This window comes from Blennius ocellaris (genome assembly GCF_963422515.1).
Source record: "Blennius ocellaris genome assembly, chromosome: 7".
In the NCBI taxonomy this organism is placed as follows: Eukaryota; Metazoa; Chordata; class Actinopteri; order Blenniiformes; family Blenniidae; genus Blennius; species Blennius ocellaris.
In genome coordinates, this window is record NC_137656.1 from 15,892,269 (window position 1) to 15,904,004 (window position 11,736).

At 42.5% G+C, this 11,736-nt stretch overlaps 4 protein-coding genes across 6 annotated transcripts; 2 read left to right on the forward strand and 2 right to left on the reverse strand.

Annotated features, from left to right (window-relative positions):
* Positions 1 to 550: 550 nt before the first annotated feature.
* On the reverse strand, positions 551 to 1,565 carry alkbh2 (alkB homolog 2, alpha-ketoglutarate dependent dioxygenase; the record flags this gene model as incomplete). Its single annotated transcript, XM_080500013.1, has 3 exons — positions 1,217 to 1,565; positions 942 to 1,140; positions 551 to 863 (listed from the first exon to the last, which is right to left on the reverse strand). The coding sequence occupies exons 1-3, from the start codon at positions 1,497 to 1,499 to the stop codon at positions 551 to 553; spliced, it is 795 nt and encodes a 264-aa protein (XP_080356139.1). The 5' UTR covers positions 1,500 to 1,565.
* An 872-nt stretch (positions 1,566 to 2,437) lies between these two features.
* unga (uracil DNA glycosylase a) lies at positions 2,438 to 5,766 on the forward strand. 3 transcript variants are annotated; one of them, XM_080499458.1, is made up of 6 exons: positions 2,438 to 2,571; positions 2,895 to 3,095; positions 3,175 to 3,270; positions 4,826 to 4,923; positions 5,027 to 5,115; positions 5,231 to 5,766. In XM_080499458.1, the coding sequence occupies exons 1-6, from the start codon at positions 2,473 to 2,475 to the stop codon at positions 5,638 to 5,640; spliced, it is 993 nt and encodes a 330-aa protein (XP_080355584.1). In that variant the 5' UTR covers positions 2,438 to 2,472; the 3' UTR covers positions 5,641 to 5,766. The 3 variants fall into 3 exon arrangements, with proteins under 3 accessions (XP_080355584.1, XP_080355585.1, XP_080355583.1); XM_080499459.1 differs by lacking the exon at positions 2,438 to 2,571 and having other exon boundaries at positions 2,646 to 3,095; positions 5,231 to 5,409; positions 5,500 to 5,766; XM_080499457.1 differs by lacking the exon at positions 2,438 to 2,571 and having other exon boundaries at positions 2,646 to 3,095.
* A 757-nt stretch (positions 5,767 to 6,523) lies between these two features.
* pxmp2 (peroxisomal membrane protein 2) lies at positions 6,524 to 9,223 on the forward strand. The gene is made up of 5 exons (XM_080499462.1): positions 6,524 to 6,664; positions 6,935 to 7,060; positions 7,515 to 7,677; positions 8,486 to 8,605; positions 8,692 to 9,223. Exons 1-5 carry the CDS (start codon positions 6,555 to 6,557, stop codon positions 8,758 to 8,760), a joined length of 588 nt encoding a protein of 195 aa, XP_080355588.1. The 5' UTR covers positions 6,524 to 6,554; the 3' UTR covers positions 8,761 to 9,223.
* Positions 8,779 to 10,692, reverse strand: isg15 (ISG15 ubiquitin like modifier). Its single transcript, XM_080499465.1, has 2 exons — positions 10,600 to 10,692; positions 8,779 to 9,740 (listed from the first exon to the last, which is right to left on the reverse strand). The coding sequence occupies exon 2, from the start codon at positions 9,726 to 9,728 to the stop codon at positions 9,261 to 9,263; it is 468 nt and encodes a 155-aa protein (XP_080355591.1). The 5' UTR covers positions 9,729 to 9,740; positions 10,600 to 10,692; the 3' UTR covers positions 8,779 to 9,260.
* Positions 10,693 to 11,736: the final 1,044 nt, after the last annotated feature.

An 11,736-nucleotide genomic window follows, 5' to 3' on the forward strand; every position in this document is an offset into this window, starting at 1 on the left:
AATCTTTTTTTTTTAAATGTTTGTATCCGGCCACACAGTGGATCAGTGGTGAGTGAGAGGTTCATGGGTTCAAGAAGATGAATGATTATCTTGCACGTCTCACAAATTGTTTTATACCTTTTAGTTTTAACAGCAAGTAAGGGGATGAATCAAATTATATAGGATAATCTGCCTCGCATCCTGCAGATCCTAAATTGATTAAACTTAAATTCACTTAAAATCACATTATGAAAGTCAAACATGGGAATGAGGCACGGCGTCTACAGTGTTGTGTAGAAGTTGAACAAACTGAGCACTGTATAATGCTAATTCGGCATTTCTCTAAAATTGTTGATTTTTCTCTCCCATCTTTTCATGGCTGCATCTCAAAGTTGCAGGCTGGACGTGAGCAAGTGCAGGACTCTGGACCGGCCGCCAGGCCATCACAGGGCAAATGCAAAAAACATTTTTTTTTTTTTTTTTTTTAATGTTCAGTTTAAGTCAACGTTTCCACAATGTATAGCTTCATTCATCAGTCTGTGGTTCTTGTGTTCAAACATTTTCCGGTACGTCAGTTCTTGCAGCCCAGTTGGATGCGTCTGAAGGTGAGGTTGATGCGGGGCAGGAGGACCTTCTTGCGAACGGGGAGACTATGGTACCAGAAGGTGTTGGTTGGGGGATTCATGAGGAGAAGGCTGCCGGGAGCCAGCTCCAGCTTCACCGGGTCGATTCGGCGACGGCGGCTCTGTTTTCCTCGAGCATCTCTGTGTCTGAAGATGAAGTCTCTCGCTGCCCCCAAAGAGACGGAGGCGATCGGCGACAGAGGGTCCAGCTCCTTCTCGTCGTCGCGATGCTCGCCCATGTGATCTCGTCCGTCTTTGTACCTGGGGCAAAGACAAAACGGTTCTTCGCTGTGAAACTTCACACCCAAGCTGTGCGCTCGCTCACAGGCTGGTTCTCACCTGTTGACAAGGACGAAGTTGAACGACTGTCCTGTTGTATTTGTCACGACATTTCGAAGGTATTCCAAGGTCGGAGTCCATGGGCAGGCTAAACGCGCCACTCCAGAATATGTATAAGTTAAACCTGCGTCTCCATAAGTTGCCTGCTTCCTTGGTATGTTGTGCAACTTTCCGAAGACGTGCACCTTTGACTCTTCTCCTGCAAAAACAGATAATTGTTTGATTACTTCGCAACATCTCACTGGAACTTTACAGAGAAAGCGTTAATGTTGTACCTGATGCATAAACAACTTCCTCCTCCAACTTTTTAAAGAGCTGGTCTGCTTCCTCCTTCGAGAACAGCAATGCATAATCACAGTCCAGCCCTTCTGCCTCTATTTTTTCCCAGGGAACAGGATTGGAGAACTCTCCAGAAGCTGTAGCCTCGTCTTCCTCTTCTTCCTCTTCCAATTCTCCTCTCGTATGTCTGTCTGGTTTCATCATCTTACAGGGACTTCTTGTCGGTGCATCATTGACGCAGGAGCGCTTATTTTGTCCTTGAATCACAAACCTTTCCATCGCCAGTAAGCTGCTGTCTGCGGCACTCAAGAGGAGTTAATTTGAGGCCATTATATAGCTGTAGGAGAGAAGACAATCAAACTCTTCCATCTTCAACGCTGATTTATTGAACATCCTTCTGCAATTCAACACATGTATGTAAAGCTAACTCGGAATTGTTTGCATGCAAGAGTGACTGACTGTATGTCTACGTGTCCATGGTCTGATTCCTGATGGGATAGGCTCAAGCCCTTGGCATCCTAACTTAGTGGTGGAAAGACTCTTATTATTAAAAATCAGAAAAGTGACAAACACTGCTTCTAAGAAGCAGCAGTGGCAGACGCTCAGAGGGGCTTTGCCAAAGGTTATGAGCTAGATGATAATAAGCTAGATAATAAATAAGATTTTTGAACTATTGCTGAGGGATAGTGGTTAATACCCCCCCCCCCCCCCCCCCCCCCCCCCACCACCAGTTAAAGTCTCGGCATGAAGGTTGCATGTTCTCTAGTGGGTTTCCTTCCACAGTCCAACAACTTGGATAAGTGTGATGTCATTTGGTTTGCATTGATCGCCCATCGATTACTCTCTTTTACCTAATTACTTCGATTTGGAGGTTACACTTTAGAAATCAGCATATAAATGAAAAAAATAAAACAACAACTATAAGAGCACCTGTTTAGAAATGTAAGAGAAAAATTAACGTAAGGTGGAAAAAGACATATTATTCAAATTACGTTAAGTGAAAGTGGGAAATTGGAATCGTGAAAACACAATCCTGCGTCAGTAGCTTCTAGCTGCAGTAAACAGCTGCCAAACGTTTGTCTTGGACGCGACCCGGCTCATTTAAATATCTGCTGACGTCACGGGCTTTTTTTTTTTTTCTTTTGCGCGCGCCCACCCGGGACCGTCCCCCTGCAGGGCTGCTTCTATTTCTACACATTAAACTCCTCCGTCTCGTGTAACGCAGTCCACCGGCAGGCTGTCTCTCGGCAGGATGATCGGACAGAAATCCATCAGCTCGTTTTTCTCCGCAGTCTCTAAAAAGAGGACTTCGAGTGAGTTGAGCGACAAAGAGGAGGATGTCAACGACACGGTGAGTCGCTCCTCTCCTTCAAACGCTTTCGGCATTCAATGTTAAGTGTCATGTGTAATGCTGAAGTAGCGATGTTACTTTAGGAGACGCTTACCTTTTTTATTTTTTTATTTCGTGAGAATCGCACGCTGGGGGAATTTCCCGCGAAATCTCCCACCTCGTGCCCCTTAAGCTGCGTTCACGGTCCCTCCGCGTTCTTGTTTGCTAATAAGAGGAGCATGTTTCCACCGCCTCCTCTCCGACACTTCCTCCGGCCACTTTCGCCTCGAGTGGCACGGTTTTCACCCGCCTTTCGTTTCGCACGTTATACCAAAATATTACAGAAGAAGCAGAGGTCCGGTGCGGGGGATCCGGAGCCCTGCAGCGCGTCGAAGACGCCTCTGTCCCCGGAGCAGCTGGACCGGATCGCCCGCAACAAGAGAGCGGCGCTGGAGAAACTCTCCTCGGCTCAGACTCCGCCTGGATTCGCAGACACCTGGAGAGACTCGCTGTCGGCCGAGTTTGGAAAAGGCTATTTTAAACAAGTGAGAGGACGAGGTGCACTTGTTGTTGTTTTTTTAATCTCTGTTGTTTTTTTGATAACTCCGCCTCTCTCCGCCACAGCTGATGACGTTTGTCGGTGAGGAGAGGAAGCGCCACACCGTGTACCCGCCTGCGGACCAGGTCTTCACCTGGACACAGACGTGTGACATCCGAGATGTAAGTTCAGCCCCCAGATGACCGTCGGTAACACATGCCAGTGCTCACGAAGCACACGAAAACAATGTCAAAAGTTCCAGGTAAAGATGAACCCAAAGGACACAGATGATGATGTGATGCAGTGAATAAAGTAACGGTTAAAAAGAAAAAAACTTGACATCAGTCGAGTTAAACAGTTAAGGAATCCTCATGAAATAGAATCTCTGATCATCACAATTTGAGCATTTCAAAATCATCCAATCGTTTTCTGTCACAGCTGGATGGTAATAAAATGCATAAAATAACAATTTACTTAATAACTGTTCTGTAATAACTGTATCATTTGAAACGTGTTAAAAACAACAACAAAAAAGGAAGTTATTAAATCAATTGCATTAACCTCTCTGGTCTGGACTTGTCTGGTCTGGTAACAAGATAGTGTCTCATGGAATTTTTTCCGGAAATAAATGAATATTTACTGTTCTATTTTAGGGTGCTACCGGTGGATGTAATTTCAAATTAACCTTTCTCATCCCACGTGTAGAGTTTTGTTCACTGGTTCAGTTTTCATTTACCTCACAGGAAAAAAGAGCGTCATGGTACAAAATAAGGACTTTTCTGAACTGTTGGATATTATCTAGTTTCTATATCAAATTTTGTTCCCATCCAACTTAAATAAATGTGTGAATTCCAGCCCTCTGCATCTGCTGGGGAATTGTTTTGCGTGATGTGTCATGTGTGATGTCCACTCTCTGTGTTGGGCACTTATTTGGCTGAAATGCAGGGTCAGTCGGCCGGCCGCTCCTAAATGAATATAGAGGAAACACACTGGGATATCTGAAAAACTAATAAATGGATCTTCATGGAAATTGGCACACATGTGCATTTTGATCAAAGGAAGAAGCCCTTTAATTTTGATGGTGATCCAATCCAAGATCGCAGATCACCTGTGTCCCATGTGTATCCTTGGTGTAATTTTTTTTGTACAAAGAAATATCATTCTACCAGTTTAAAAGTGTATATTTTTAGGTAATGGAAAAAAGGCAGATTTTGGATGGATTACGCAAGGATTTGTGAGGAGCTCACCATTACTAATAAGTGTGGGGCGAACACTTCTGTGAAGTCTAATCGCATGTTTTTTGCAATTAAAATGATGTTCAGTGGCAAATGGTTATCAGATTGTATTTGCCCGGCGAATATAAGCAACATTATCTTCAAATCTACATTTGGAAAATATTTAAGCTCTTATGTGTTTTAAAGTCAGTGGAAGACGAAAATGCAAAAATGACAAAGTCATGCTAGTCTTTTCCACTTTTATCTATCCATTAATATTCTATTTTGCTCTTTTCGACCCTAACAAACGTCACTCGCTGGCATTGTGTTCTAAATGTACCTCCGATCTGTTTATCCGGGTTGTACCTGTGAAGCCCAGTGTTGAGCAGAGAGATTTTGGAGGTCCTGTTCTAAAATGGCCCATGATTGACTCTTGCTTGACGTCAATCGTTTTAAAAATTGCGTGTTTACATTCAAAACTCACTTTGCCTTCATTTTAAGAAAAAAGTGACTCTACTTTCAGGTTAAAGTGGTGATTCTGGGCCAGGATCCGTATCACGGTCCGAACCAGGCCCACGGATTGTGCTTCAGTGTTAAAAGACCCGTACCTCCTCCACCCAGGTTTGAAATCTTGACGTTTTCTCGATTTATCTCTCTTTAGTGACTGATAGCTATCATGTCTATCATTCTGATCTCCACAACTATATCTTGCTTTTGCTCCCAGCTTGGAGAACATGTACAAAGAACTGGCGTCGGACATTGAAGGCTTTCAGCACCCCGGACATGGCGACCTGACTGGATGGGCCAAACAAGGTACTCTGTGGGGGAGAAACAAGACAAGCGGGCTGAATGTTGACACAGTTGCGCAACAAGAGACGATCCAGTTCACCGACATTAACCGACCTGCTGCTGTAACCCCGCTCTACAGGCGTGCTGTTGCTCAATGCCGTGTTGACCGTCCGAGCGCACCAGGCCAACTCCCACAAAGACCGAGGCTGGGAGACTTTCACTGATGCCGTGGTGCAGTGGCTCAGCAAGAACCAGGAGGGGCTTGTCTTCATGCTTTGGGGCTCGTATGCTCAGAAAAAAGGGGCCGCTATAAACCGGGTGCGTCCTTATGCGTTCGTTTATAGTGCAAACACTTTCTTCCAGGCGTTCTCATTATGTTGTCTCACCGCATTTTTTACCCGTTTACAGAAACGCCACCACGTCCTGCAGGCGGTGCATCCTTCTCCTCTGTCCGCTCACCGTGGCTTTTTTGGCTGCAGGCACTTCTCGAAGGCCAACGAGCTCCTCCGGAAATCTGGAAAATCTCCGGTCGACTGGAAGACACTTTGAGTTGTCATGCGTGTAATGTTTTCATGCATGTGACGACAGACGTCGACCCACCCATAAGCTATGTTGTAGTAATCATATGTTCCACTTTCTTCTGACTGAAAGAGTTCATGTTTCCAGTTTGTTCTTGTCAGCCTTTCTTTCTCAAACTCCATTGTAAATATGGTTGTGTACACTTTTATGGCACATTAAAGTTTCTTTATATGCTTTTTTTTTAAAACTGAAATGTGGAGTCCTTTAATGTGGTTCCACACACTTTTAGCAGCTTTTCAATGTGCTGAGGGCTTAATATGACTTTTTATGATCAAATAATAATCTCAGCCTTAAAAGTCTGCATCTTTTCTTAAATTCTAGTTTAGGTATCAACTTGAACAGCAAAGTTAAAATCACGAGGCACAATACAGCAGTATTCATGGTAAATTATACTTAATCATTATGCTCTCACCATTTTCTTTAAAATGTGAAGTAAATTAATCCAAACTGTTATTTATTAACTGAATGCTTTAGAAACCACTATAAGGGTTGTTACAAAAATATAATGCAGTTTTACAAATTAAAATTGTCTCAAACTATAAGATTTTTATAAAAGTCAGCTGGACCAAATAAAGAAACTACAGTTGTGGGGTGCAAAATCAGAATACAGTCCAGATCTCCAGTGCAAACCTTTTTTTTTTTAAATTGACTTTCTTGTTCTTTTATATAATAATTACGTATTTTCCTTCCATATCAATATTTAAACATTAAAATCCCGCTGTGACGTCGCTCTGAGGGCGTGGCTCCGTCACTTACGCGATGACGTCACCAGGAAGTGGGCACGGGTGGGCTCCTCTTTAACCCCCCCCCCCCCCCCACCCTTTGACAGTAGGACGCTTTGGCGGTGATGTTGTCTGTGCAGTTGAAGAAGAAGAAGTGACACGATGCCTGCAGCCAGCGTGCCTGTCCGGGACGTCTCCGTCCACTACCGCCTCCTCCAGCAGTATCTGCACCTCCTGAAGAAATACCCCATCCTCACCAAGTCTGTCACCAGGTCTGCCCCCCCCCCCGAGCCTCGAGTTTCTTACCTTATGAAGCCGCTGCACCATATGTTTTTTTGTTTTGTTTTTAGCCCTTGTGTCAGTCTGTTTTTAATAGATGTATTTGAATTGTTTGCGTTGACCCCTGACCGGCCTGGTGTCACCGCGCTCCGCTTTCAGCCAATCAGGCTCCGTCTGGGGAAAACCACCCCTGACACTTGTAATTTTTTTAAATTCAGGACCTGTTGCACGTTGTTGAAAAGTTTGCGTGTGTCATTTTCCAGCGGCGTCCTCTCCGCGTTAGGAAATCTCCTGTCTCAGGTGTTGGAGGCGAGAAGAAAAAAGGGCAGAAACGGATCAGAAGCCGTTGAGCTCGACGCAGCCGGAGCCGCACGCTATGCCATTTATGGGTGAGGACACAAGAAGAACGATATAATGCTTTATTGATGGGGGGGATTTCTCCCATCTTACTGATAGTTTACCTGAACAATGCATACTTGGCCTCCAATTCACAATGAGGGTTAGCAGTTATACATAGTGTAACTTCACCAACAGTCTGTTAGTCCAGGCATCAATAAGCCTTATGACGCAATCAGTTCACCCTTTTCCCTTCCTTCAGTTGCTTTGAACAATCCTGACTGCACGTTCTGTCTTTTCATCCCAATTTGACCTCCTTGCCCATTCTTCTGCTTCTGCCACATTAATTTGTCAGTAGTCAAAATATTCTGGCTGATCCATGTACACACAACAATATTTGAATTCATCAAGTCACAACCCTCCTGTCTGAGGCTGCTGTCAACAAATGTAAGTGCACCCATGTGTTTCTTTGCAAATGTCCCAGTGGAAACCTCTCTCCTGCCACAGGTTGTTCATCACTGGACCCGTCAGCCATTTCTTCTACCAGCTGATGGAGGTGTGGATGCCCGCCACAGACCCCTACTGCATCATTAAACGTCTCCTCCTGGATCGCCTCTTTTTTGCCCCTGGCTTTTTGCTGCTCTTCTATTTTGTCATGAACATCCTGGAGGTGAGTCCTCTCAGAAACACACCGTCATGCTGAACGCAGAACGTATCGAGGTCCTATTACATTTCCACAGTAGGTATTTAGGAAACGGGTTACAAAAATGACAAAAATGTGTCTTTTTGAATACATATTTTTCTATATTATAGTCAACTATGAAAGAATACATTCAGAAATGTATTTAAAAAATGAGTTGGTTTTTTTTCATTTTCTTTTTCCTATATGCTCCACATTTGCAGCACAGGCAGTAACTCAATTTTAATTATTGTTTGAATATATATCAGTTTTACATGAAAATGTAACAAGAACTAAGAAGTCTGATTGCACTTGTTTAATTAATCTGAAATAAACATGTTTGCTTCCCAGAAAAAAGACACATTGTAATGAAATGTACTTAACATATTTTTTAAAGGGTTACATATTGCACACACACACACACACATAGTGACAATCTTCTTTAACAACTTTAGAAGAAACTTGGATTTCAGTTTCTTCTCGACTTTGACAGAAAGAGATGGGGTATTAAACTGCCAACTGCAAGAGCAGGTGATTGTCCATTTTATCACCTGAGCCACTTTCAGTTCATTTTCAGTCCCGCTGCCGTCCTCGAGGCAGAACAATAACTCCTGGTTTACCTTGGCTCCTTTGCTCGATGGCACAAAAATAACAGTAGGACTGACTGGGCCCAGTGTAGAGACTGGCGGTACCTTGACGGAATATTTATAAATCCATGCTTGAATCCAACGTATAATAACTGGAAAAAAGTCAAAGTCTATTTATGCAAGTTGTTCGGTGTCTCGTTCACGTTCCTCAGGCTAAAGGATGGGAAGACTTTGAGAAAAAGATGAGAAACAGCTACTGGACCGCTCTGAAGATGAACTGGAAAGTCTGGACCCCGTTCCAGTTCATAAACATCAACTTTGTGCCTGTTCAGGTCTGTAATTCTCTCGGCATCCCGACGATGACCGGCGTGGTTGAATTCCTACGCCATGGTTTTATTTTCCTGTTTTTTGCTTTCAGTTCAGAGTACTGTTTGCCAACATGGTGGCCTTATTTTGGTACGCCTACCTGGCGTCGGTGAGAAAATGAGGCTCGGGGAGGGTTCAGCGCTGGAAACAAACATGGAGGAAGCTGCTTTGCCGCATTTCTGACTGCCAGAAAACTGGGATTAACACAACCTGGATGTTGACGTTGCATCTCTGAGTCTGTTTCTAATATGGACATTTAACAATGGCTTATTGGCAACAAAAGGGGGAAAATTAAGAATCTCTGTGCTAAAATCCTAAATCTTGAATTACATTAATAGCATCATGTCTTATTAATAGAATAATTATTATTTCTACTGGTTCTGATCTGTAATAGATGCGTGTGTGTGTGTGTGTGTGTGCGTCTGTGACCTCTGGACTGACAAATGACAGGAAAATCCATTGAATGGTTCTTTATTACAAGTTATAAGACAATTATGACATTTTTGTATGCATTCATGTCTGCCAAATTGAATAAAACCGCCAATAAATACATGACATGGATCATTATTAAACTAAATAATTTACACTTTCGGTCTTGAGTTTTGTGTTGACGAGTCCTCCTCAGCCCCCTCTCAGGCGGAAGGTGAGGAAGATGGTGCTGTGCTCTTGGACGCCATAGTCCGCCAGGTACCCCTCATTCATCTCCTTCCCCTCATGGATCAGCCTCTGCTGGCCCGCCGGGACCCTCTCCCTGGCCTCCACCTTGGCCTTGAAGCCGCCCACGGTCTCGTTGGGCGGGATGTCATAGGTGGTCGTGATCCCCTTCTCGTTTTTGAGGAACACCTGGATGCTGGTGGGCTCGACGACCAGCAGGGACAGCTGGGAGCCCGACTGCAGGCCGCAGTCGCACAGCCGCTGGGTGGGGTCGCCGAGGGTGGTCCTGTGGCCGTTTTCAAAGACCAGCCTCTGGTTCTGAGGGGAGATTTCCAGGGTTTGACAGATGAGTTTCTTCAGGGAGCCCACCGTGTCCTCAGGCTGGACCCTCAGGGTGCGAGTTGTCCCGTTCAACATTTTAATGATCAAATCCATGGTCCAAGAAATCTGGAAGACATAGTAAAGGTCATTAGAATACATACTCTTCTAATTGAGCCATTTGAAAGGAGAAAAGTTTTCTGAAAAGCTGCAGGTCAGGTTTATCTTTCTCTATTATAGTCATTTTTAAATGCACACAAACATAAATGTGTTCAACATTGTCCAAGCGTGTACAGGTTTGTTAATGGTTTATTTATCCATGACTGGAAACCTAAAAGCTGTTTATTTTGACACGCAATCCAAAAATGCTATGAAAGATTGCTGTTTGGGTGAAAATAAACCAGAGGTTTGCTTTAGTTTTCCTACGACCCAGGCGAACTGTCAGCCTCAGCTTGTCATGTCAAGAAAATGATTTTCTAATATATTTAAGCACCTGCTTGTATTTGCTCACCAGTGTGTTCATACAAGTGTGATCTTAATAGGTGCTCTCTATTCACAAGCTGTTTCAAAGTGCAATAGGTTTTTTTCCATCACTATTGGCGTCTCTCAATATATAAAAGTGAAGATTGTTGTAATGTGGATTATAAATGCAATGTATTTAAGTCAACACGCCGAACAAGAGCCATCAGAGACTTCTGACATCCGCCACAATGTTTCCCGGATCACCTCCAACTTTTAACGGAATCTTCAATTTCCTAATATCTCCCTGTGGTTAGAATAATCCACATTATGTGCGCAGTAGTTTTGACATAATAATGCGAACAGACATACAAAACGCCGATGATATTTGTCGGACGTAAAAATTGCTGAAATATAATTATTATTTCCTTATTATTACCTAAGAAAAGTCCCACCAGCCACCAATTCAAAGGGGGAGGAAAAAAATCAAAAAAGTTTGATTAAAGTCAGCAAATTTGCTGGAACAAACCTTTTGATGACTTCTATGCAGTGAATCGAGAAAGTTCTAGAAGTTTCCCGGAGAGTCTCTGAGAGACGATGCTGTGAAAAGTGGGAGTGATGCTTCCGCAGGGTTTTCTCTCAGCGCCTCTTGTTTATATACAGTCGGTCTCAGCTGGACTGGACACTCCCATTTACTTTAAGATTCGTTTTTCCTCCTGGGCCTTAAATAAGTTTCACTTTCCATTCTCAGAACGAACAGGTCGATGCTGCAGCGTCACCATCCAACAGGGACTCTAACAATGTGTCCCTTCACTATTCTTCACTTTTTACAAATCCAAAAGTGTTTTCCACTAGTTTTTATTTCTTATCTTAATTGCTTGTTTCATGGGATGAGCGTATTGTCCTGATAAGAGGATCCACTTTTTGTTTTGTTTTTTTATTTGTTTTCATACACCATATTAAAAACAATTGAAACTGATTCTTCATTTACGTCATCACGCCATAACGTCAGCTGAGCTGCGTCATCACAACCTGGTTAGGTTTTGTTTTTTTTTGTTTTTTATATAGAAACAAAACAGAAACAGAAACGATTTATTGATTTCCCTTGGGCTATCGAAACAACAAAAATGAAACATTAAATTACGTAAACAGTCTACTATTTTTTTATTTTTGCAACAGTTAAGTCACCATTATATATATAGAACAATATGACAACAAAATACAATCAGATATCAATACATATCAGTTGTACCAAAAAGGGAAGTACTTTCAATGTTCCATGTAACTGACACTTAATACTTAAGCAATTTTCAACAAATTGCATATATTTTACACCCTTTCCACAGGTGATACAAGTGTTTGTGTATCACGTATAAATACAAATATAATTACAATATATTTTATCAAGCTTTTATTCTTTGTCTTTGATTATATCCAATTCCACAATAATTTTAAATATATTATGAATTGTAGAATGTATAAAATGGAAACTCAAAAACACTATTCTGATTCAGATGTAATTTTTGTGGCATCAGATTTTTTCATTGAATCCCACTGCGTTATCATTAAAGGAATTTAAAGGAATAAAATATACATTTTATTAGAATATCCTATCCCATTTTTCCCCACCTTCAATCTTGATTAGGAAAAAAGGAACCATCAGCAT